This window comes from Pyrgilauda ruficollis, unplaced genomic scaffold, assembly GCF_017590135.1.
Source record: "Pyrgilauda ruficollis isolate IOZ18807 unplaced genomic scaffold, ASM1759013v1 scaffold59, whole genome shotgun sequence".
NCBI classification, from domain to species: Eukaryota; Metazoa; Chordata; class Aves; order Passeriformes; family Passeridae; genus Pyrgilauda; species Pyrgilauda ruficollis.
The window spans coordinates 2,536,550-2,559,500 of record NW_024527599.1 but is presented as its reverse complement, the minus strand read 5'-3'; the positions used below and the strand labels follow the sequence as shown (position 1 = coordinate 2,559,500).

At 45.3% G+C, this 22,951-nt stretch overlaps 2 protein-coding genes across 7 annotated transcripts in view; one reads left to right on the top strand and one right to left on the bottom strand.

The window, feature by feature from the left end:
* The window catches only part of VMP1 (vacuole membrane protein 1), a 58,749-nt gene extending 50,242 nt beyond the window's left edge, over nt 1-8,507 (top strand). For all 5 annotated transcript variants that reach the window (XM_041482667.1, XM_041482669.1, XM_041482668.1 and 2 more), the window contains 2 exons: nt 6,366-6,468; nt 7,690-8,507. In XM_041482667.1, the coding sequence (XP_041338601.1) occupies nt 6,366-6,468; nt 7,690-7,833 (247 nt within the window). In that variant the 3' untranslated portion in view covers nt 7,834-8,507. The remainder of the gene's footprint in view (nt 1-6,365; nt 6,469-7,689) is intronic.
* A 9,040-nt stretch (nt 8,508-17,547) lies between these two features.
* TUBD1 (tubulin delta 1) lies at nt 17,548-22,871 on the bottom strand. Of its 2 annotated transcripts, XM_041482582.1 has the most exons (9): nt 22,837-22,871; nt 21,843-22,037; nt 21,403-21,550; nt 21,001-21,217; nt 20,259-20,490; nt 19,412-19,576; nt 18,643-18,774; nt 17,964-18,147; nt 17,548-17,874 (listed from the first exon to the last, which is right to left on the bottom strand). In XM_041482582.1, the coding sequence occupies exons 2-9, from the start codon at nt 22,012-22,014 to the stop codon at nt 17,772-17,774; spliced, it is 1,353 nt and encodes a 450-aa protein (XP_041338516.1). In that variant the 5' UTR covers nt 22,015-22,037; nt 22,837-22,871; the 3' UTR covers nt 17,548-17,771. The 2 variants fall into 2 exon arrangements, with proteins under 2 accessions (XP_041338516.1, XP_041338517.1); XM_041482583.1 differs by lacking the exons at nt 21,843-22,037; nt 22,837-22,871 and having other exon boundaries at nt 21,001-21,252; nt 21,403-21,535.
* Between the last annotated feature and the right edge of the window lie 80 nt (nt 22,872-22,951).

Genomic DNA, 22,951 nt, shown 5'->3' with positions numbered 1-22,951 from the left:
TTAGAACACAAGGCAAGAAGTGATCAAGGGACAACCAGAAATCTTCTCCTGGGGTGGGAAGAGGTGGGCAGTGGCTTCACAACCTCCTGGGAGGAATTTGGGAAGGTTAAACCAATCCCCTGGATATTGTTGGTTCAAAACTCAACAACCTCCCTGCCACAGGTACATCAGAAACCTGGGGGATGTGTCCTGAGCACAGCAGAGCAGCTCCACACAAAAATGGCTTTATTGCCCTGAAAGGGACACAGATGTGGCTGAAATTTGAGGAGCTTTGGTGTTGAAAGCTTGCCAGTGGATCACAACAGAATTAGAAGAGTTTATTTGCAAAAGGCTTGAAGGATTTAACTGAATAAGCAAAGGTTTTTTCCCTAAATTGAGTTTAAAAAGAAGAATCTTTAAAAAACAAGCAGAAGTTTACTTCCAAAGAGCAGCAGTGAGCAGAGCTGAGGACGGGCAGGTCAGAGATGTTGAAATTCCTAATTTTGAAAGCACTGATGGAACATAACAGAATGTCCCAAGGAAGAAAGCCCTGGAGCCTCCTGGGCTGCCCTGGCCACTGGAGCGTGGCTCAGGTGAACCACGTCAAACCCGGGCCCATTTCAGCCTTGGAACCTCCAGCAGGACCTTTCCTTTTCCTTCCCTCATCTCACAAAGCAAATGAAGCTGCCAGGGAGCCTTTTAACCCCAAAACCTTCCTGTTAAACCTGACCATAAACCAGATTTATTTTCTGCAACTTCAGAGCTCTGGGCACAGGGAGCAGCTCAGCCCCAGAGCTGGGGCTGGGGGTGGTGCTGGGGGCTCTGCTTGATCCTCAGGTTTGGCTGGAAAGGGAGCTGGGTCCAGCTCTGGGGAGCCCCAGACCCCAGGAGTCAGGTTTTGGGCAGCCTCAGCTCCAGGATTCAGGTTTTGGGCAGCCTCAGCTCCCAGGAGTCAGGTTTTGAGCAGCCTCAGCTCCAGGATTCAGGTCTTGGGTAGCCCCAAGTTTCCCTAAACCTAATCCAGGTTTTGGGCAGCCCTGGGTTTCCTTAAACCTAATCCAGGTTTTGGGCAGTCTCAACTCCTAGGATTCAGGTTTTGGGCAGTCTCAGCCCCAGGTTTCCCTAAGCCTAAACCAGGTTTTGAGCAGCCCCAGGTTTCCCTAAACCAGGTTTTGAGCAGTCCCAGCCCCAGGTTTCCCTAAGCCTAAGCCAGGTTTTGGGCAGCCCCAGCTCCCAGGGCTGAGTCAGGCTCAGGCTGAGCCCCTGTGAGTCACTGCAGGGTCCTGCTGGTGGTGGAGCCTCGGGGAAGTGGATGGTTTAAATACTGTGAGAATCTTTATCAGCACAGGAAATGACAGCTCATTAAAATACTAACCGTTGAGCCAGTTTAGATCACTGTCTGGAAAAAAATTAACCATTGAAGGCTCAGAGGGCTCAGGAGAAGAAAGGTGCCCTGTTGAGACAAAGGACACGTTATGCAAATGAATCAGCTTTGCTAATTGGCCAGTGGCATAAACATATTTCCACTGGAATCTGTTTTTCAATGATTTTTCAAATATCTGACTTCCAAAGAAATCTATGCCACCGTGCTGGAGTGAAGTTTTTGAGGGAGGGGTGGCTAAAATACCCTAAATACTAAAATCCCCAAATCCAGTGCCTGTTCCTGAATGTTTTATTGTTTTGAAGCTGCAGGATGGATTTTTCTTGCGTTCTCCCAGGGGAATGGAGAAATGGGAATCTCATACAGTTGCTGTTGGTGGGATTGTTCAGTGATGTTGTCCATAAATGCTGCCAAGGTGAAAGCCTTTGCCTTCCCCCTCTGGCCTGGCTGTCAATAATCCAGTTGAAATGAATTATTTGAAAAGAGCTGAAGGTCCGCGCAGGGAGGAGCCCATCCCAGCACGTTCCCTTTCTTTGTGGGATCCTGCAGTGCCTCTTCCCTCCCTTTTCTGCAGCAGGAGATAATCCCTGGCCTTGGGCAGTGCCAAGCCCCCGGGGATTTGCTGCTCCTGTGTCAGAGCTCTTCCCTGTGTTCTTCCTTTGCAACTGTGCTGCCATTCCCAAAGGATCTTTTTCTCTGGATGTTTCAGCCCAAAAAGCTGAATCTGGGCAAAACCTGCTGGTGTTTGCCCCAGTGTGTGGAGTCAGAGGGATTTTCCAAGCTGAGGGCTGTGAATATTGGAGGGATGATCCATAAAGTGGAGCCTGACTCAATATTGCATCACCTTCCCCAGGTGTGTCCAGCCTCGTTTGCACCTTCTGCTCCCCCACGGGGCTCTGGTGTCCCTCCAGGTTAGAATTCCTGTGATTAAATTAAATTAAATATTAACTCCCATGTTTGTGACCCCCCCAGTGCTCCCAGTTTCCTGAGCATCCCACTGGGATGGATCCCAGTTGCTCTCAGGGCTCACTGGCTGCTCTGAGGTTCTCATTTCCATTTTCAATCCCGTCAGGATCAGTTTGAGAACAGCTCAGGGTTATTAATCAGCTGCTTCAGCATCACTTGGTGTTTGAGGCTCTAATAAACGGGAAACTTCCATAAACTTTCAAATTTTCACTCATGAAAAATCCCATGGTTTTGTTCCCAAAATTTGAGTCTACAGTGGCAGCTTCTTTTTTTTTTTTTTTTGGAAAATACTTGGGAATTCCAACATTTCTCCCTGGAAAAGTGAACAAATATCCACATATACTTCGGTAAAATGGGACTTTTATATTCTAATTTATGGTGTGACAGATTTTTTGTGAGATATTGGTGCAATGGCACTGACACACCATTTGATAGGGACCTGTACGTGAGGATTTAGCAGAGTTGGAATTAATTCCCTGAGTGTTCCCAACCTCTCAAAGCACAGGCTGAGAGATTTCAGTCACTCAGGAGCATCCCATGCTCCTAAAGACCTTGTAGGATGAAAATTATGCCTTTCAGAAATGCAAATATCATTATTAAATCGTTATAAATAAGTATTTTTAATATTAGTAAAAATGCAGATGACGAATATCAAACAACTTCCTACTTTTTGTAAGCTGACCCAGGGAAAATACAATTTTTTTCTCCTCTGGTGTTGGTGCTTCATGCTGGTGTCTTGCAGAAAAATCTTCCTGTAGTTCCAAAGGTTCTGCTAAAAAGATTTAAAGTTACCCCAAAATAATTTAATGACCAGTGAAAGGCATTTGAGGTGCAACTGCTGACAGTTGTTCTTGGAAAAGCAAATTAAATAAATTTAAACTCAAATTTGCTGTAACTGGGCTGGAAGTTTTTGGAGTCAGACTATGCAGGTTCTTGGTGTAATTTTTAAAATAATCCTCGAGCAACTTTGCTGAATCTCTGTCATGTTGGGGAGTTTTGTTTTATTTATTGGAAAAAGAGCTTTAAAATTTGTCTTTTGGATAGAAATTGTGGCTCTGAGTTTAAAAAATGAAAAAGTGCATCTGTTTGATTACAAATACCAGGTAATTGTTCTGAAAACAGGCACCAAGAGTGGTTTTTCAGTGAATCCAATTTTTTATGGGTGTTTCTGTTGTAGTATTAGAACAGAAATAATGGTTTTGACTAAAATGTTACAATTTCAGTGAATTAAGGATTATAAAGGCTGCTGCAGTTTTGGGGAGCCTGTTCTCAGTTTCAATGCCTTGTCAAACATTAAAATTTAGCAAAGAATCAGCATGAACCCAAACGAAAATTGAATATTTAACATTAAGAGTTTCTAAAACAACTTCTGGATGAAAACAGCTTCTGAATCTGAATTTCTCCTTCATATCCTGGGTTTGAAAGAAAACGGGTTTGATTGCCGAAGGAACACAGGGAACTGGGTTTGGATTATTCCGGGGTTATCTTCCAGCATCTTCCTGCTGCAGTGCTGGGAAATTTGCCGTTTTTTGGAGGTGCTGAGTGCAGGAATTGTGATGCAAATCTGGCCCTGCCCGGTCCCACCCGGATCCCACAAAATTCATCCCAAATTCCCCCTCCAAAGGTCACACCGAGGGATCTCTGAGTTGGATTTGTGAGCTTTGCAGGGACACAGAACTCACTGAAATAAAATTAAATTCGTTTAAAGATTTTTAGATTTAAGATTATGCCTTTGGATATCAGGTGGCACATAAATAGGTGATTAAATTATTTATTTTTTTTCCAAAAAAGCACCAGTAACCAACACTGTGCTGCCCAGATGGGATTTCAAGAATTTCATGTGGATCCCTGATTTTCTAGGTTTTCCTCTGCTTATTTTTTACTCCTTATTTAAATCTGTGCACATTTTTTTTTTCAGAATTAAAATCTTTACCAATGTACCAAAAATAGGAGCTGAGGTCCTTGCATTTAGGATCTTGCAGTTCTTCAAAATGGCTTTGATAAAATTAATTTTGTGCACTTAACAAATAGTCGTGCCCAGAAAAGGAAATAAAAAGTGAATTATTTAGTGAGAAATTTTTTGAAATATTGTTTTGATGCACCAGGACTCTTGGGTTTCATGTCTTTGTTTTGTGTTTAATTCGATTTGGGGACTGACCGAGTTCAGTTTTCGGTGAGGAGCGGAGTCATTCCAACACCACCCTGTTAATCATTGATCCCTCACCATTTAAATATTCCTCATTTCATAATCATGCAGAAGTTCAAAAGTAAACCATTACCTTGCAGTCGCTGCTCAGGCCTCCCAAGGATTGGGTGAGAAAGAAAAGAAACCTCAAAATGTCGCTCATGTTCCAGGCGTGACTCGTCCCGCGGGCCCTGGGAGAGCTTTTCCCAGGAAAGGGCAGTGCTGAGACACCTCTGGATCATTGGAATCCTCTGGAACATTGACACGTCTTGTGTAAAATGGATAAGGGACGTGCTTGGGGCACCACAGGGTTTTTGTTTTTTTCCCAGAATTTTTACCAGTCCGGGCACAGAATTTCCTCACCCGGCGGTGAATCACGAGGGAAACGACCTTTTGCTGGGAAATGGGTTCAAAAAACCTCCTTTGCCCCCGGCCATGAAGGAAATAAATAGATTTACTGGAGGAGAATGAGACACTTTGTTTCGTGCTTTTCATAAATTCCTAAAATTAGAAAGCTGTTATTTTTTAATTGGGCTTCGGCCTGGAAAGGAGAATATGGTGTCAGAGCAGGAGGCTGAGGGGAAGGGTTTGAGCCACGGGGAAGGAGATGAGCAATTCCACAAGTCCTGGGATGTACACCCGCTGTTCCTTGGGTCTGAGGGTTTCACTAAACCCTCCCTGGGTTTAGTATTATTATTATAAACCTCCCTGGGTTTAGTATTATTAGTAGTGGGTATTACACCCACTACTCCTGCTGCTCCTGGAGTAGCAGCAGGAGTAGTGGGTATAATAAAATCAAATAATCAAAATTTAAGTGAGTTTTTTGAATGTAGAAGACCAGGTGTATGATAATGTATAATGTAGATTTCTTTAAAATTAAACAAAAATCAGAATCTCCCTTCTCTTTGCGGTTGAAGTGGTCAGTAATGAGAATGCCCCGTGCTGGGGTTAGGATGGGGTGGATCCGACTTTGGGAATGCTCTCCCCACACAGCTCAGGCCGTGGGGCTGCTGCTGATCATTTCGAATTTATACTTGGAGAGATTTTGAAGGGTTGTGACCACCCTTACAGGGTTTCGTGTCTCCTGCTAAGCAGGATTTGAGGAAAAGCTGCTGGGAAGGCTGGAGGCTGCCGAGAGCCGAGCGCTGCCGTTCTCAGCCCGGGCGGGTCCCGGCCTCGGGAGCGGGGCTGAGCGGGCCCGGGGAGCCGGGGCAGCGCTCGGGGCTCGGGGCTCGGAGCCGCTCCTTTGTTCCTTTGTTAATCCCGGCTCGGGGGAGGCGCTCCACGATCGCTCCCGCATTCTTTTGGGGCCGGGATGACGCACGGCTTGTCCTAAAAAGGACTTGGCCGGGCAGAGGGGCCGGCTCCGTGAGGGAGAGGGGCGAGGCCTGGGCGAGCAGTTTCTTTTTTAACCGAGGGATGACACAAGCCCCAGTCATTTCCTCATTAATCGGTTCAAACCAGTTCTTACAGGAACTGCCGCTGATAAATGTGGGACTTCTCCGAAGTCATTCATTGGGTTCTCGGCGCTGCAGCCTCCCAGGAAATGCTCCGGCTCTCGGCTTCCTCCTCTCCTCACAGCGCTGCCTCGCTCAGAAAGATTTTTCTTTTTAAGCACTTTTTGAGGATCTGGGGATAATGCATCCCTCCCGAAATACCAGATCAAAAGATGAAATGTGATTTTATTTCGTGCCTTTCTGTTTTCTCGAGTAGCTTCGAGTTCTCTGCTGAGCTGCGGCTCAGCCTGAACTTTGTTCTGATTAGGTAAAGTGGTAAGTTTAAAAAAAAAAAATGTTTTTTCCGTTTTTTTTCTCCTCTATTTTGTCTTGCTCTCTGGGATGAACTTTCCATCAGTGCTATTCCGAGTATAGGTCCTTCTCTTCAGAAGCCATTTCAAGAATATTTGGAAGCTCAGAGGATAAAACTTCACCACAAATCCGACAGTGCTGTGCCACAGGTAAGAATCTCTTTGCCTCCCTCCCCGGCTTTCCCCTTCCCTGCCTGCCTTAGACTTGTAGATTTACAAACATAACTCCCCATTCTGTTCCTCAAACAGGGAATCTGTTCCACTGACCCAGGGAATAGATAAAAATCTCATTTTAAAAGCAACCTGGGAATTAAAAATATTAATTGTGTGCTACTGGATTTAAATTCTTTAGAGAAAAAATTAAAGTATAAATTAAAACCGGTGGCTTGTCTTGCCCCTCTGCATTAGGTGCTTCTTTGGAAAGTTAAATTTAAGGAGAAAAGTTGCCTTTCCACGTGAAATGGTAACAAACTGGGCAGCACCGATGCTTCAGAATCCAGTGGGATCTGTGGCTCTGTGGGCAGTAAGGGAATTAAAATCCCCAAGCCTTTAGTCTTTGAAAGGAAAAGAAATTCCAGTTTTCGGGGCACGTACATGGGGCAGAGGTGTCCTTTGATACAGAAAAAAGTATTTAAATTTTTTTCAAAACTTGCCCTGAATTTTCAGTGGGACAGAGCAGCTTTGACATGAAATTCTTGAGGCTGCTGAGGCATTTTGAGGTGAAATCCATGCTGACATTTCACGTGCAGCACTCGGAGCTGTTGGAAAGATCCCTTTGCCCGTTTGTTACCACAAAAGAGCCGCAGCTGGGAGGCTGTGCCTGGAGCCAGGACCTGTGTGAGATCGCTGAGCTGGGCTTTGCTGCCCTCCTTTGGCTAAAAGCACAGCTTTAAATTCCCGTCGGTAAAACGCTGCAAGTGGCCCCGGCTCCGGAACTTCAGGGCCACCAAAGAGTGGGATCCTAACGGGGAGATAACCCAGAAAAGGCAATTTAGGGGGAAAAAAACCCCATTATTAACCAACAACCTGATTTCTTCGCGAGGAGCAGGGAGTGACAGGCAGGGGCTGCTAATTCTGAGCTCCACGAATTGTTAAGGAAGCCCAGACAATACTGGGAATAATAAATCACTTTGGGAGCACACAGGGTTTGGCAGAGGGTTTGGCAGCCCCTGTTTGATTTTCTTTCAAGGGACTAAAGTCGGCTTTGCAGAGGGACCTGCAGGAATCCTGTCGGCTCGCACTTGGTTCCTGCTTTTAATTTGATTAATTGCAGAATAAAGACACGGTCAGGCTTTCCCCTTCCACCAAGAACTCTCCGTGTTCTTGTCCACTAATCTTCATTCTCCTCCTCCTTCTGTTTTGTCTCCTCAGGGGGAAAACTGGCTATCCTGGATATTTGAAAAATTGGTGATTGTCATGGTTTGTTATTTTATCTTATCTATAATCAACTCCATGGCCCAGAGCTATGCCAAGCGACTGCAACAGAAGATGTACTCGGAAGAAAAAACCAAATGAGCTTGGAAAAAATGGGAAAAACCCCTCAGGATGGGTTTTGGCAGACACGAGAAATGACACAATTTTTCATATGTTTAAAAAACAGCGTTATTCATAAGGGGGAAAAAATTTTAACATCAATTTTCAACTGTTAACAAGTTGGGTTTTTTTTTTTGTTTGATTTTGAAAGTAATTTGGATATTAGAGCAATGGTTTCATTGACAAACTGATAATTACGGTAAGGTGTGAATGCTTCACGAGTCTGGGTTGTGTTTTACAGGATGGGCTGTGGGATGTTAAAGGGAGTTTAACACAAATGTTGTCCATCCAAATTACTTCCAAAACGGATTATTTAATACTCCCCATCTCCTGATTTAACTACAGACTCACCTGAGGGTAACGTTTTCTTTTGAAGGGTGGCTGGTTTGCTTTTCCCATAACTTTCAAGACCATGACAATGTAAATAATTGAGTACAGGTCGGGTACAAACTGTTGCATGTCCCTCATGGTAAGGCTGTTCTGTCTGAATTCCCAGTGTCCCATTGCATTGCACGCTGGAAAAGCCACCCTCCAACTTCATGATGTTAGCAGAGATGGTTGATGTCAAAATGCTGAAGCCAACATTTTTTATTCTGTATATTTAGAATGAAGTTAAGATAAAAACTTTATAAAGTCATCTTATGATCATTCCAGAATTTCTTGTGTCAGTCTTTTTAAGCTGTTTCTTTTCCTCTCTCTCTCACTTTTGGATGCTCTGTGCATGTTTGCTCATCCTTCCTGCACTAATGGTGCTCAAACCCTTTGTTCTTTTTTGTTTTGTTGGTTTTTTTGTTCTTTTTTCTTTAGAACTTTTTGCTTAGCAGAGGGAGGAGGAAGGCTGTTCCTTGCTTGAAGCACAGTCAGTGCTTAAGTAGGTGAAATAGAGAACAAGATTGGTTATCTTAAATTCTGCTCAGGTGTTTGCCCCTGAGCCCAGAACTGGGGGCAGTGGAGGAGAAGAGAGGGGGAAGAGTTCAGATTCCAGCTGAAAGCAGATTTTGTGTCTACCCAGTGCAGAGAACTTCAGAGAACCTTTACCCTCATGCTTTCAAAGTCGGATTTGTTATGATCAGTGTGTGCCAGTTCAGATGTCCAGGAGCAGAACTGATACTAAAATGGCTCTTTTCCCTCTTCAGTGCCTCAGTCCCACTGCTGCTGTACCTGCACTGCTCTCATCACTTGTGAACACTTGGTTTTCATTTTTATCCTAGGGGGGTAAGCACCAAGAATGAGTTTACCTTTCTAATGAGCATTCTCAGGAGGTGGCCTAGAGCCCAGCTTAGCTCAGGCTGCTGGCTGGGCAGTGAGGCAGGGCTGGGGCAGGAGTGCTGAGCTGTGCTGTGCTGTTCTGTGCTGTGCTGTGCTGGTTGGAGCCCGTGGTGTTGGCAGTGCCATGGCTGTACCATCCTGTCGGATAGCTTATCAGACTGATGTTGACTGTTGGATCTCATGGCAACAACAGTCGGTAGGCTGTCTGACATTTTGGTATCTCTCATCTGACCCCTCCTCATCCATCCCCAGCTGTTTCCATTGAGCATCAGCAGCACATCCTGTGTGTGTTGGGCTGGGACGAGCTCCAGTCCTGCAGAACAAAGCCCTGGTGAAGGTGAAGCTCCCTGGCGGGGCTGAGGTTTGTACGGTTCTCTTGGCTTGGCTGCGAGCTCCAGGCAGGTGGGGAGGGTTTCATGGGCTGCTCAAACTCCAGCAGGAGCAGTTCCAGTGTCTGCAAGTCCCAGAGCAGGACTTGGTGTGAGGGAGTTCAAAGCACAAAGGCTGTTCAGCTGCTCCTGGTGGTTTCTAAAAGGTGACAGTATTTAATAAATTTACCATTTTTTGGCCTGAAGATGGCCTTTGACAGTAATGTCACAAAGAACTTGTTCTGGTACAACTCCAAACCCCACAGCTGGCTTTGGGACTTCACCTTTTCAGCCTACAAACCTTCAGTGCTGCACTTTGTAAGGGAGCACTCAGGACACTGGATCAGTGACAGCCCTTGGCTGCTCTCCCCACTTCTAGTGGCAGCTTTTTGGTCCCCAGATCTGTCACCTGAGGAACACAGGTATTTATTTATCTCACACTTCTGGGAGGGGATGGCATTGATGCCATGCTGGGGTCCCTGTGTGTTCTCAGGTTGCAATCAGGACACTGCAACAATAACTAAAAGAATAAAAACCCCAATTTTCCTAGAGCCTGAGCCAATAAACTGCACATTTCTAAATGCTTTAGAGGTCTCCTGAAAATTCTGCCTCTTGCCCACAAGGAAAACTGAAAGCTTTTTCCCACTTTTGGTTCAATATGTTTACATATTTATAGTGTGATATATATATATGTTCAGCTTGTGTTTCCATGTGTCCATTCCAGTAAGCTCTGCTGTTATTTTGAAGCTTTTTAACACTGTTTAAAGAAGGAAGTGATCATTCTACCTGCTTCTGTCTGGGAGATAAGACTTGGTAAAAGGTAAAAAAAAAAAAGAAAAGTGACACAAACCTGATGAGATTTGCAATGGATAGTTTTATGGTTGCTAAATAAACAAAGAAATAACGTTTCCCAGTGTTTATTTCAGCTGGATTGTTTCCATTGTCTGTATTGAACTCTCTTGGTAACACTGTGACATTTGCTGTCCCAGACATTCTCCAGTGTGAACACAGAAGATAATTCAGCAGTTGCATTTTGTGCTTCAGAGGAAGACTCAGCCTTTAGCATTTGACCTGAAAACATGGATTTTGCTCCCTTAACCCAAGTTTCCTTTTGTTGTACATATCTTCATTACACATTAGAAGCAGTCAGTCAGTTCAGTGCGTTGGGGACAAATCCAAAGGGAGCTCTTGCAAGAGGAACAATCTTGGCACAAATCCCTATTTTTAGCTGCTGTTTTGTGCAGTTAGACACTAAATAAAACATCTTGCTTTTTTTTTTTTTTTCCGGGAATGACTGAAAATCACACGGAAGTAACAGCCCTGTAAGAACAACTAATGACTTTAACGTGACAGATTTTTTTAGTCTCATTATCTGCGAAACAGGTCAGGTAGGGCTGCAGCTCCTCCTCCTCTGGGTTCTCTCCCTGTTTCCCTGCCTGCCCTGAGGATTGTGCCTCCCCACCCCTCGGAGAGGTGGCAGTGCCCCAGCAGGCAGGAATTGTTGGTGGAAGCAGAGCTCGGGTCACAGCGAGCCAGGTCAGGTCAGGCCGTGCAGTTGCAGCCTCACATCCATCAGAGCAGTCAGAAATCTCCCCGTGCTCAGCCCTGCCCTGCCAGTGTCACGCTGTTCCTGTTCAAGCAGCTCCCTCACAACTCCCAGCTGCCTGTTCCTGCTAAAAGATCCTTGTCACTAACACTTGACAGTGGCTTGGTGCTGTTCCAGAAAGTCCTTCCCTGCTGTGCTTTTGGGCTTCATTATTTAATTTGTTGGAATCAGCCTCCCTCTCGCTGCAGGCACTGCTAAGTGCAGGCAAAACACTCTGGATGTTTCCCTGATTATCAAGCAGAAATATAAATATTAGTGAACAAAATTGATGGCAAATGTAAAGAAAAGTGGGGCTTGGATGTGTTCTTTGGAGGTAAAAATAATCGGTTTTCTTTGAAGCACATGGTTAAAAAATACTTTGTAATCAGCAGTTAAAAGCCTGAGTGTAGTTCTAGATAAGGTCATTGCAATGACTCTCGTGAGATTTAAAATTCTGCTTTTTTTTCCTGTAAATTTGGTTGGTTTTCTGGAGAAGGAAGGACAGTAAGACAACACTGAGTGGAGTGTGGCAGTGGGAGGGGATCCTGCTGGGCAGGGGAGGGGTCAGTGCTGCATCAGTGACCCCGGGGAGGGGAGGGGAGCGCCCCCTCCCCTGTGAAACCCCTCTGATGCATTCAGACAGGAGGCACGTTTGCGTTTGCTCGTGCAAAGTCATTTTTAGAAGGATTATGGTGAAAAGCTCGCTGTGGCTTTGCTAATTCAAGTGTCTAATGGAGAGTAGGAAATGCTGGCCTGAATTTCTTCATAGATTTCACTTGTTTATTGATGCATCCACTCTGCCTTCTTGGAGGCAGCAGAACATTGTTCTGGCAGAGGGAGAGGCTGGAACAACCTGGGGCAGCTGTCACAAGAGGGGAAGGAGCTCAAACAGAAACTCCCAGCAAGTGGGGAGAGCCCTGCAATCAGTGACTGCTTGGAATGTGTTAAAAAAAATCGGGGAAATAACCTGGTATTTTGGTCAAAAAAAAGGTGATTATTACCATGTTTGAATTATGAGTGAAGAGGCTGTTGAGGCCACTGAGCCCTTCAGTGCTGGTGGTGTCCAGGTGTGGAACAAAGCTGCAAATGGGAACCTGTGGAATGAGCCCAGCTTGGGCTTAGTTTGCTTTAGCACTGCCCTTTGTTGTGCTGAGGAGGTTTTATTAATTTATTATTACTGTCCCTGAACTGAGTCAAAGAGCAGTGACTCTATTAGCATTAAACCAAAGGTCACCTTTCAGCAGAGCTCGTTTGAGGAGCTGCTGTGGAATCTTCCTTGTTCCCGGGCAGTGGCTCCCGGCTCATTGTTGGGCTGTTCCCGGGGCTGCCCGGGCAGGGGCAATGAGGAAACCGCGGCTCCTTCCTGCTGAAAGGCGAGCGAGAGCAGCGTCAGCTCGGGGTATTGTTCCTGCTCTGGAAACAGCCACACCCGGCTCCTGGAAACGGCTCTGCCGGGCCTCCAGAACGGGCTGGTGACTCTGGTGACTCTGGTGTCACCTGTAAGAAATTCTTACCAGAGCCAATGCAATTCCCAAAGTTTGTTGCATCCACAGGAAATGACCTTGTGGTGCTGTCAGGAAAGAACCTGGCAGTGCTCTTGCAGGAGCTGCTGCTGCTGCTGAAAACATCAATACCTTATTCAAGGCTCACACTTGAGGGACTGTGGCTTTCCTCAGAAAGGTTATTAGGATTTTTCCATCCTTTGATGGGAAAACACAAATTTCTGTGCTCAGCAGTTCTCTGTCTCAGAGAGAAAACACATTCAGATTTACAGCCTCGTGCAAATCCCACCATGGTCACAAAACCTCTCAGGGCTGGTTGGAAACCTCACAGCTCCCAGTGCCTGGTGTGCTGCAGCTGCTTTCTGGAGAGCTCTCAATATTTAGGATATTTTCATAACGTTTCATTTCTCAGATTCCTGGATTTGTAGGTCTCTCCTCAGCCCAGCTGACCTCTTGTGACACAGGCAGTGCATTCCTGGCTGTTGTGTAAGGCCCGAGGTGGGGAGCAGCAAGGAAGAAACTTTTAAGATGCCTGAAGCCAGTATTTACTTGACTTCTAATTAATGGATGCCAAAAACATTTTCAAAGCAGTATTTTGCTACTGCAAGTGGTGATTTCAGTTCTGTTGCCTCCTTTAACTCCTGTACAAAGTGTCTCTCCCTCTTCTGCGTGGGGCAGAGCCCAGGGCAGCCCTGCCCAGGAGCAGCCAGGTGTTTGTGGGGAAGTGAGGCAATGCTGGCAATCGCTTCCAGTTGTGACTGAGATCCTTCCAGTTCAGTGAAAAAGGAAAGGGTTGAAGTGTTGTTTGGCAGAGCCTGAGAGCCTTTGCTTGAAATTGTCACTGCTGTCCCCTCCCTCGGGCCTTGGAGCCCTCTCTGCCCTCGTGTGGAGCCGTTTTTGGCCAAGTTCAAACCCTGCAGGTTTGTTCAGCTGGAACAGGACCCCACGTGCTGAGGTTTCCTTCCTGGTGGCACTGAAGAGTGAGCTCTCCTTCCACAGCACAGGTTTGTGTCAGTTTTTTATGTGAAAATACTGGATTGGAGGAGAAGCCTGACTAAATCTTTATAGAGGAAAATAATGTGAGACTGAGCTAGTGGCTGGTGGGGGGAATGGAAGCTTTCTTCTTGGGAGCAGAGTATTTAACTGCATTTTTGGTCTTTCATTGCCAAATTTATGGTTTTGACTGTTTTATCAGTTCCATTTGGTTTCTTCACCAAAATTCAGCCTAAGATTCACAACTCCAAATCACTGCATAAACACAATTGCTGACTCCAGTGACTCCCAGTCAGCTAACACAGGCTGGAATTGCCCACAGTGTGGTGAGGAGGAAACTTCCCAGAGTTTTCTTTGCAAGTGGCAGCAGGACAGGCCAGCAGCAGCAAGCACCTCCATGGAAAGGTGGATCCTTGAGCTCAGGATTGTCCCAGGCCCTCTGGGAAGCAGGAGCTGTGAATTGGAGCCCAGCTCTCAGCACCCCCACTGAGCAGATTGCAGGGAGTGCCCTTCCTTGCCAGCCCAGCCCAGGCAGGATTTGGTTCCACCTTCAGCCACTTCCCACCCACTCTGCTCTCCTGACTGCTCCTGTAAATGATCCATTACATCTTGGACACTGCTGGGCAGAAATTCAAATCCAGTCCTGCCATCTGCCCACAATTACCCCATCTCAGGCAACTCAAGTGTATTTTTGTGAGCCTTAAACAAACATGACATTGTCCATGTAACCAAATATGTACAATAATCATTTTAGCAGAATGCACCCATTTCAGTGCAAATCCAGCACAGGGCTTGTTTCTCCTCACACAACCAGTGAAACAAAAGCTCAAGAAATGCTTTTCTGTCTTTTTTTTTTTTTTTTTTTTTTTTTTTTTTTTTTTGCTGTTGTGTTTAACCAGTGGCTTATTTTAGTTTCTCCACTTAGTGCTTTTACTTTCAGAATAGGAATTTTGGCCTAGAGAACACCCTCAGTTTACTAATTTTTCTGTCTTACAGTGTAACATTTGGAATTTTTAAGTTTGGTTTTAAGACAAGAAGGTTTCTAGCACCTAATTCACACAGATAAGTGTGACTCTTAGGAGCCACTGTTTGATATCTCTCAGGCCTGTATGAACATGGGCTTAAAATTTACATTTCTTCCCTGCTCTTTATCATGGAGCACCATTACTCTAAAAATTGCCTTGATTTCCTAACGAGCAGCTTCTCCAGTCTCTGGGGCCGTTTCCACCTTTTCCCTGTGGCTGGCAGGAATTTCTTGCAGCTCCTGGAAAGGGTTAAGCGGGGCCGAGTGCTGCCCCAGGCGGAGGGAAGCGGCCGGGCCTGCAGGGACAGCATTCCCACAGTGCGGGCTCAGGAGGGACCATTGTGAGCCCGGGTTGGGCTCAAAGAGCCGGAAAGGCTCCGAGCTTCAATCCCAGGATTATCAGCCGCTTCCAGGCCGTTCGAAGCTGCCCGAGTGCGCGGGCTGTGCCTCGGGAGCGGGGGCAGAGCTGGAGCAGGAAGCTCCGGGGGAATTTGCTGCCCTGGAAAAGCTCTGTCTGGGCTGCCCTTGAGGAAAGGCAGCAGCTCAGTTCCTTTTGGAAGTTTTTTGTGCTATATCGGATCCATGAATCACTTTCCTGATTCCTCTTGTGCAGTTTTTAAAGTGGAGTCCAGCAAAAAGCAGATTCCTTTAAAGTACACTCAGTCCTGTTTCCTTTTGGATGTTTGGGCTCTCGTTTAATAATATTTATCCATACTAAATTTATTAGCAAATGCAGAAAGAAGTGAATTATTCATTCAAGGCCCTTTTGTACCTGAGGGTTTCTCAGTAGTGTTTCAACTGGTAATTTGAATATAATTTCCTCTTTTCATGTATTAAACCCTGGTTATTGTGGGAACCACAGATTTTTTTTCTCTTACTTATTTCCATCCTTCCTGTGCTGGTACTGAGTCTAACCTTAAAAACACCAATATCCATTTATGCCCAAATAAATAATTTGTAACTACACTGCCAAACACTTACTGTGTTTAAAACATTTTAGGTTGTTAAAGGTTATTTTTTATTTTGGTGGGTTTGTTTTATTTTGCTTTCTTTGTTTTTTGGGAGTAGGATTTGTTTGGGGGTTTTTTTGGTGGTCAAATAAATGTTCTCCTATTCATGAAATGTCTGCTATAGTTGGAGTTCTTGAATCAACTTCCAAGTGAGCTGCACCTGTCCCTTCCAACAAACAATAGTGAGATTTGGAGCATTGTTCCTGGCTTTATGGACATCCTGTGGGGACTTGGCCTACAACAAGCAAGGTCAAGGCCACTGATTCTGCTGTTCCTGTCTCTGAGCCATTGGCTTGTGCTGACCTTTGATCTACCTCTTTAATTGTAATTGTTAATGAAATAAAGGCCTTCTTGCAGGCTCTATTTACATAATTAATTTTATCAATTATGTAGAGAATTACTCCTCCACCTTTTAATGTAATTGCAGGTGATGACTATTTGATAGTGGCTGTTCACTTCCTGTCACTTTGACCCTCTCCACATCCTGGGGAAAAAATAAAGGAATCCCATCATGGATCAAAAAAAAATGAAGGCTGAGTTTGGGAAAGGGTGTGAGATTTTCAGGACTGGAAAACATTCACAGGAAGAAGCTTAGAGATGCCGAAAAAAATTCCTGTCAGCCCCTGCTCCAGAGCAGTAAGGGATTATAGCAGCTAAAATTTGAATTTTTGCTTTGGGGTTAGACATCTTACCTGTGTGCTGTGTTTTCTGATGTGGCACAAATTCTGCCATCACACAAACAAAAAAGACCAAATATCCTGCTCCATTAGCAGGACATATGAAGTGCCATAAATAAATAACAAATATGGTTCTGTATCATTCACAGGTTCACTGAGCACCTGCTGTGTTTGCCTGATGCTCAGAATTATGAGTACAGAGATAACATGAGGTTATTTCTGCAATAAAGTTATTTATTGCTACAGCACTACAATGACCCACTGCTCTCTTCCTTGTTTCTCAGGGCACTTACCTGTCCTTAGCCTTTTGAAAAACTCTTTTACCTGTTCTGTGAAGTGAGAAGGAAAAGGATTCCTGGGACTAGGCCAATTTTTCATGGAGTTACCTATTCTCATTTCTGGAAATTCTGTTTGTGATCTGTTGAAAACACCAGGGGAATTTATTTCTGTGTTGCTGAACGTCCTGTGCCTTTTGGAGGAGGGAGAAGCTCACCATGGTCTCCTTTCCTGACCCTTTGTTCCTGCAAACTCGAATTCCCTGTGCTGTTTGTCTGAACTTCTTGTGCAATCTCTCCTGCAGTTTCTTCTGTGAAAATACCCAAATTAGACAAAGGTTGAAAGTGGTAGAGACAGCAGAAATTCTCTTCAGACCAGAGCAAGCCCCAGCTATGAGCTGCCATCTCTTGAATGAAATGGCACTAAAAGCTGAAGGTGCACTGTGAAATTTGTCCATTTCTCAAGGAAAAAGTCCTTGAGACTGATTTAACTCTTTTAATTTTTGGCCTGTGGGATTATTTCTGTGGGAGAACAGTGTGACATGGGGAGGAATGGCAAGAATTCCCAAAGCTCTCCCTACCATTAATGAAGAGCTGACTGAGGCAAAAGAGAGCTCAGTGTTACAAGGTGATCTTTAATTTCACTGTAATCTTTTATTAATTTTAATTCAGTGGGTGCCTTCCCAAGTCATGCCATCCCTTCTCCTGCCAGGAGGGAGCTGCAGCTCCCAGGGCACCACCTTGTGGTCGTGGTAAAATTCGTGCAAAAAAGGAACCAAGTCCTTAAATTGACTTTGGAAACTAGAAAATGTATTGTATTTATTATGTCAAATTATAAGTTCTTACATCTGCAATCTACCAGCCATCCTAATCACAAATATGTTTAAATAATTAACTAGTTAATTAACTTATAACTTGGAGAAAAACAGGAGTTCTAGTTTTGCTTAGTGAAATTGTCAGAAAAGGATACAGCTACAGTACATAGCAAATGTATTGAAAAATAGGTGTTTATTAGAAATATTAAATAAGAACAATATAAATATATGAATATATTCCATTCTTGCTATTGAAACACACACACACACACACTCTCTGCTCCTAAGAGTGGAAAAGAACTCCAGTCAATAATTTACATACTTCAGGGGGTTGATGGAAGGTTTTCCAGCTTGGTTCTTTCAGAAAATCTCTATTTCAGACCATCTTAACAAAGAAATAAATCACAGATTGGTGTAACTGGAGATAACTTGTTCCAGGGTTGTGAAGCAGTCCAGGAAATCTTCCTCTTGGATTCCAAACTTTGTGTACTGGTGAAGGTAAGCTCTGTGTGTTGAAGAATGGGTCAGACATTAGAAATCAGTGAAGATCTTGGCAATTATTAGTGAAGTACCAGCATAATTATTTTCACTTACTTGGAAGCAAACATATTCCAAGCTTTTCCTACGATGCTGTCAAGAGGTTTCAGCAGGAACTGGCTGTTGCTGACCAAAGCAGCAGACTTTTCATACTTGTTAAATGCTCTGGGAGTTTTCCATGCATTGAAAGCATCCTGGGGGTTTAGCCATGATGTGTATAATGAGGGATCTTGGAAACTTCCTGTAGCAGAAACAGGACAGCCCTTTGGACAAAAGCCACACCTGATCCCTGGGTGGCCTAATCAATGCTCTCAGATCAGTTCAGGCCTGGGAAAATATCTCAGAGTGGACAGCCTGTTGAAAATACAACTTTTAAACAGATTCCTTAGATTATCTAGAAGCACACTGGTGTGGATACTTCAGCTGCCAGCAATGCTCATCACTCCAGAAACAGCTAAATTTATTTTCAGACATTATAGCCAAGAATTCCAGATACACAGACTTGAGTCTCTTCCTCCTTCCCTAAAGTGCTTCAGGAAACTCAGAAGTAAAACACAACAGCCCTAAGCAATTAGACAGTGTAGCTTTGGACAGTAAAATGTTTCTAGAGGGAATATCAACCTTAGGAGTTAAATGTGTGGTCTTGGGGAGTTTCCACTTGCATCAGGTCTGGTGGCAAAGTCAGCAGTGAGATGTGAAACCAGACCCCCCGAGGTGCTGTGCTCCTCCCTCTTACCCAAGTCCACGCTGTGCACATCTTTTCCTCTCAGGATAACCAGGTTGGCAATGGAAGTGTTGAAGTGCAGGGGTTTGTTTGTGGAGGGGATGGAGGAGCCTGGGTGTGGTGGTCGTACTTGCCAATCAATACCTTTGGGATTTGGGAACAAGAGATGGAAAAGCAAGTTAATGTTTTGTGAAGATGCAGATGGGAACTATCACTGTGCCCAAACTGAGACCACACTGGAGTTTAAAGCTGCTGCACATGAATGAAGCAGCAATCACACAATTCCCAGAGAAAACCACTGCTAATCCAGCAGGATTTGCCTGGCAGTCACTCTGCCAGAGAAAATTGATACCTGTTTCTATTCTTAGCAAGCCTCCAGCCCATTCCTTGCATAACTGGGAGCTGTAACTGAATTCTCCATGTAAATTGCATGGGAGAGCTGAGCCTGATTTTCATGCGCAGAAGGTGTAAAAAGAAAAAGCAGAGCTCACCAGCCAAGGAATGTTCCAAATGAGTTATGTAAATGAAGAGCACAGCCACAGACTGTCAGTTTGGTTTGTGTATTTTCAATAGTTATAATTAACTGAGCTGTCTGGAAGCAGAGCAGGAGCAATCTGGGAGCTGCTGTGGCAGCTGAGGGAATGCTGAAAGGAGCAGCTGGTTTTGTGGGGGCAAATTCCTGCTGAGGGCAGCAACTTCTTTCTGAACTCTACAAAACATCCAGCTTTATTGCATCTGCACAATTGAATGTGTAAAGAGTGAAGGACTGGTGTTTATTTACCTTCCTCCATTTGAGCATTAGCAATGAGCATCTGCCTGAGGTGTTTGATGAGGCCAGGCCAGCTGAAGGTGCTGTAGGGCAGGGAGTTCTCAGGCATCTGGGGGATGTTCCTCAGGCCCAGCATCTTGAACTCGGGATGTGGGACCAGTGTCTCCATTAAATCTCCTGAAAGGAGAAATCAACAGCTGCTCATGTTTGACAAAGATATCGCACGGGGCAGTTACAAAGTTACAATGAGAGAAGAGTGAGGAATGTTCAGAGATTTAGCGATTTCAAAGCCATGCAAACTTGCTGTGTATTACTGAGTTCTATACAGGAGGTTAGTAGCTTTTATTTTACAGTTTAGCTCAAAAATCTCAAGGACTCTCTCTGCACTCCAGACACATGTGGAAGTTTAATTTTACAAGCAATATGGGCAACTTTCTCTAATTCTTTCAAGGTACACGTGTCAGTCTGCTGCATGTTGCTACCCAGCTGTCTGCTCACCTCTTCTGCCTGAGCAAAACTCTCAGTTTGTTTCAGCTCACACAAACTTCTAACCCAAAGTGAAATGTGAAACTCAGTCCAAAATTACTGCCCTGCACAAATTTCCTCTGAAATGTAAACAGGTACAAGGGTGTCTGTGATCACTTGAAAAAGGAGAAACAGGTTGTTTGGTAAAGAATGAAACCAGAAGTCGGGGGAATCTATTTTTGACTCTGCTACAACATTGGGATTGAACTTCTAAATTGGTCTTTTCCTGTCTTAAAACTTGGGTTGTAGCCAAACACTTGAGCAAGGAGACTGAAGAACTGCAGTTCCCAGCTGAAGTGACCCCAGAAAGGTGTGTGGGTGCTGCCTTTGGTACCTAATGGGTTCCTGCTGTAGCCTGAGCCCCCTCCTGCTGTGTGAGTGGGCTGGAACACGCTGCCCAGCTGGTGAGCAATGACTTGATTGACATCCCTGAAGGAAATCTGTTTGATATTCATCAGCTGGGCACAGATCTTGTGGATGACATCATTTTCATGGACAAGAAGGACATCTGATGAGTGGTACAGATGTGACAGAGTCAAAACAGAGTTGTAGTTTTGAACAATGACCTGGAAGCAAACAAAAAAACACACACAAAGAAGAGTCAAACAACTTAATCTCTTTTTAGTTTATAATCCTCTGGCTCCTGCTGTTTCCTCAGTTATGATTTAGGAAGTGATTCATTTTCTTTGCCAGAGTGCAGAATGAGGTCAGCAGCTCAGAGCCTTTTCATGGAAAGAGGGCAAGACCTGTGAAAATCAGGTTATCCATCTCTCTCCACACAACCAGATCTGCCTGGGAACTGATTGCAATGCTGAGATAAGAGCATAGCAGGAGATTTCTGGTTAGCTTCTTGTGAATCTGCATCACTTCAGCAGATTTTAAATTATCAAAAGGAATTTTTTGGTGAAAATTCTTTAGCTGTGATACTGGGTCACTTGAACTTTTTCAGTGTAAAACATACTCATTTTTTAGTTTAGTTCTGTTGTAGATATTTTGTTTAAAAGCAACCAGCGATTATAAACTCATAAATTCTGTGTAAACTGTTATTATGGATTAAAAGGCAACATGACATTCACCTCCCCAGTGCCATAGGGCCAGATGACGTGGTTCAGGATGAAGGAGGTTGGAAAAGCATCTCTCAAACACTGGGTGACAAATGCTCCCAGGCCTGATCCTGTGCCCCCAGCCATGCTCATGATGGTGACAAATCCCCCCAGTCGGTCACACCTCTCTGCTTCTTTCTGCACCAGGTTCATGATTGCTTCTTTGTGCCTGGGCCCATGAACAGAGTAACTGTGGGGTGACACAAAACAGCAAGACAGGGCAGGCTGCATCAAAATAAGAGCAGAAAGGTGAAGTTATTCATCAAGCCAATTTTACTTTAAGTGCCACAGCTGCTGCATTACCATCCCAGGGAGTCTGAGCAGCCCATGAGCCTCCAGAACTCCCTCAGGGAAGCTTGAGGCAGCTGTTCCTACCCGTTGGCCCAGTTGTTCCCAGAGCCTTGCTTCTGGCAGAAGTGTGAGTGGCTGCTGTACTTCCAGTGGCCAGAGCTGGCAGCCATGGATAAAGTCTGGCTGATCACTTTGGGCTCCATGTCAACAAGCACAGCCCGGGCAACAGGTACTGCACAGGGAGGAAAACAGAATTGGGGAAAAAATGGATTATTTAGGTGGGATGGGTGGGCTTGGATGGATACAATGTCCCAAGGTTATTCCTACCACCCACTTCAGCTAGACTCTTAATGGGACAATACAGAAAGGATCTGGCCATGCCCTGATTTCTGCTGAACCTTTCATTGTGCCAAAACCAAATCTGAACTCCAGAGAGCACAGATCTTTCATGAAATAAACCATCTGATGTTTCTGTGTGCTGAAATCAGACCCTGAGAGGGGAAAAAACCCCTTTAAAGCTGTACCTGCAGATTCCTCCTCGCAGAAGAACCGTTCCTTGCAGGAATCTTGGTAGGATTGGTTCTCCTTCTTGGAACACAGCCCATGAGTGCCACGGATGTCACTGCAGAGAGCACTGAACACCTCGTGCCCAATCTGGTTCCCACACTGCCCAAGCTGCACTGTGACAATTGACATCCTTGTTCACTTGGTATTGAAGCCTGAAAAAGAAAATAATTTGTTTTCTCACTTTTGCTTAGTAAAGAAGGATGGGAGCTGGTAATTATAACTCAGGAGTTACAGAACTGGGATGCAAAATTGGAAAACTTAAGCCAGTTCAAAAATGTAGTTATTTTCCAGTTGAGAACTGCACCAGGCCTGATGCCAGAGCCTGCTGAGGTGACAAAAGGATTCCCTAGAGAATTCCCCTTGTTTCCACCACACAGAACAAACTGTTTGACTCCCTCCCGGTATGTTTTGACATTTTTCCCCACTCAGCATTTGACAGCAGCTCTGCTTTCTCACTTTTCTATTCTTTCACAGAAACAAGGTCAATTTTTTTAAAAAACTCTCTCGGTTATTCTGGGCTGCTGTTCCTCACTGCCATGCCAGCCTGTAGCAGCACTCCTGGGATCGCTGGAAGGCGTTCTGCAGGCAGCTGCGAGCTCGCCGCCATTCCCGGCCGATTCCAGCCCGCGTCGGGCCACGCCGGCTGTCACCGGGAGACCGAGCCACCCCCCGCAGAAAATTAATAAATAAGTATCTGAATTATTGTCGGGAAAGGCTCATGTCCCAAGCGTACAACACCGACCCGCCCGTGCCCGATTGTCTCCGCGGGGAGCCCCACTCCACAGAATCCCCTCAGGGCCGGTCTCCCCCTCAGGGAACACCGCCATGTTCCCGGCGCTGCCTGCCCTCACGCCCCTCGGACCCGAGCGCTGTCCCCGAGCCTTTTTCCCCAACAGCCCGTCCCGGGGTCCCGATGTCGCTGCGGGTCCCGGTTCCTCCCTCAGCGCTCACCTCATCCCCGCCCGTCCCCGCCGCGCCTTCGAACGGCCCGCCTGGCGCATGCGCACAGCGCGCTCCGGGCAGCCGGCCCGGGCGCTCCCTCCCGCGGCGGCTTCACGGCTCCCTC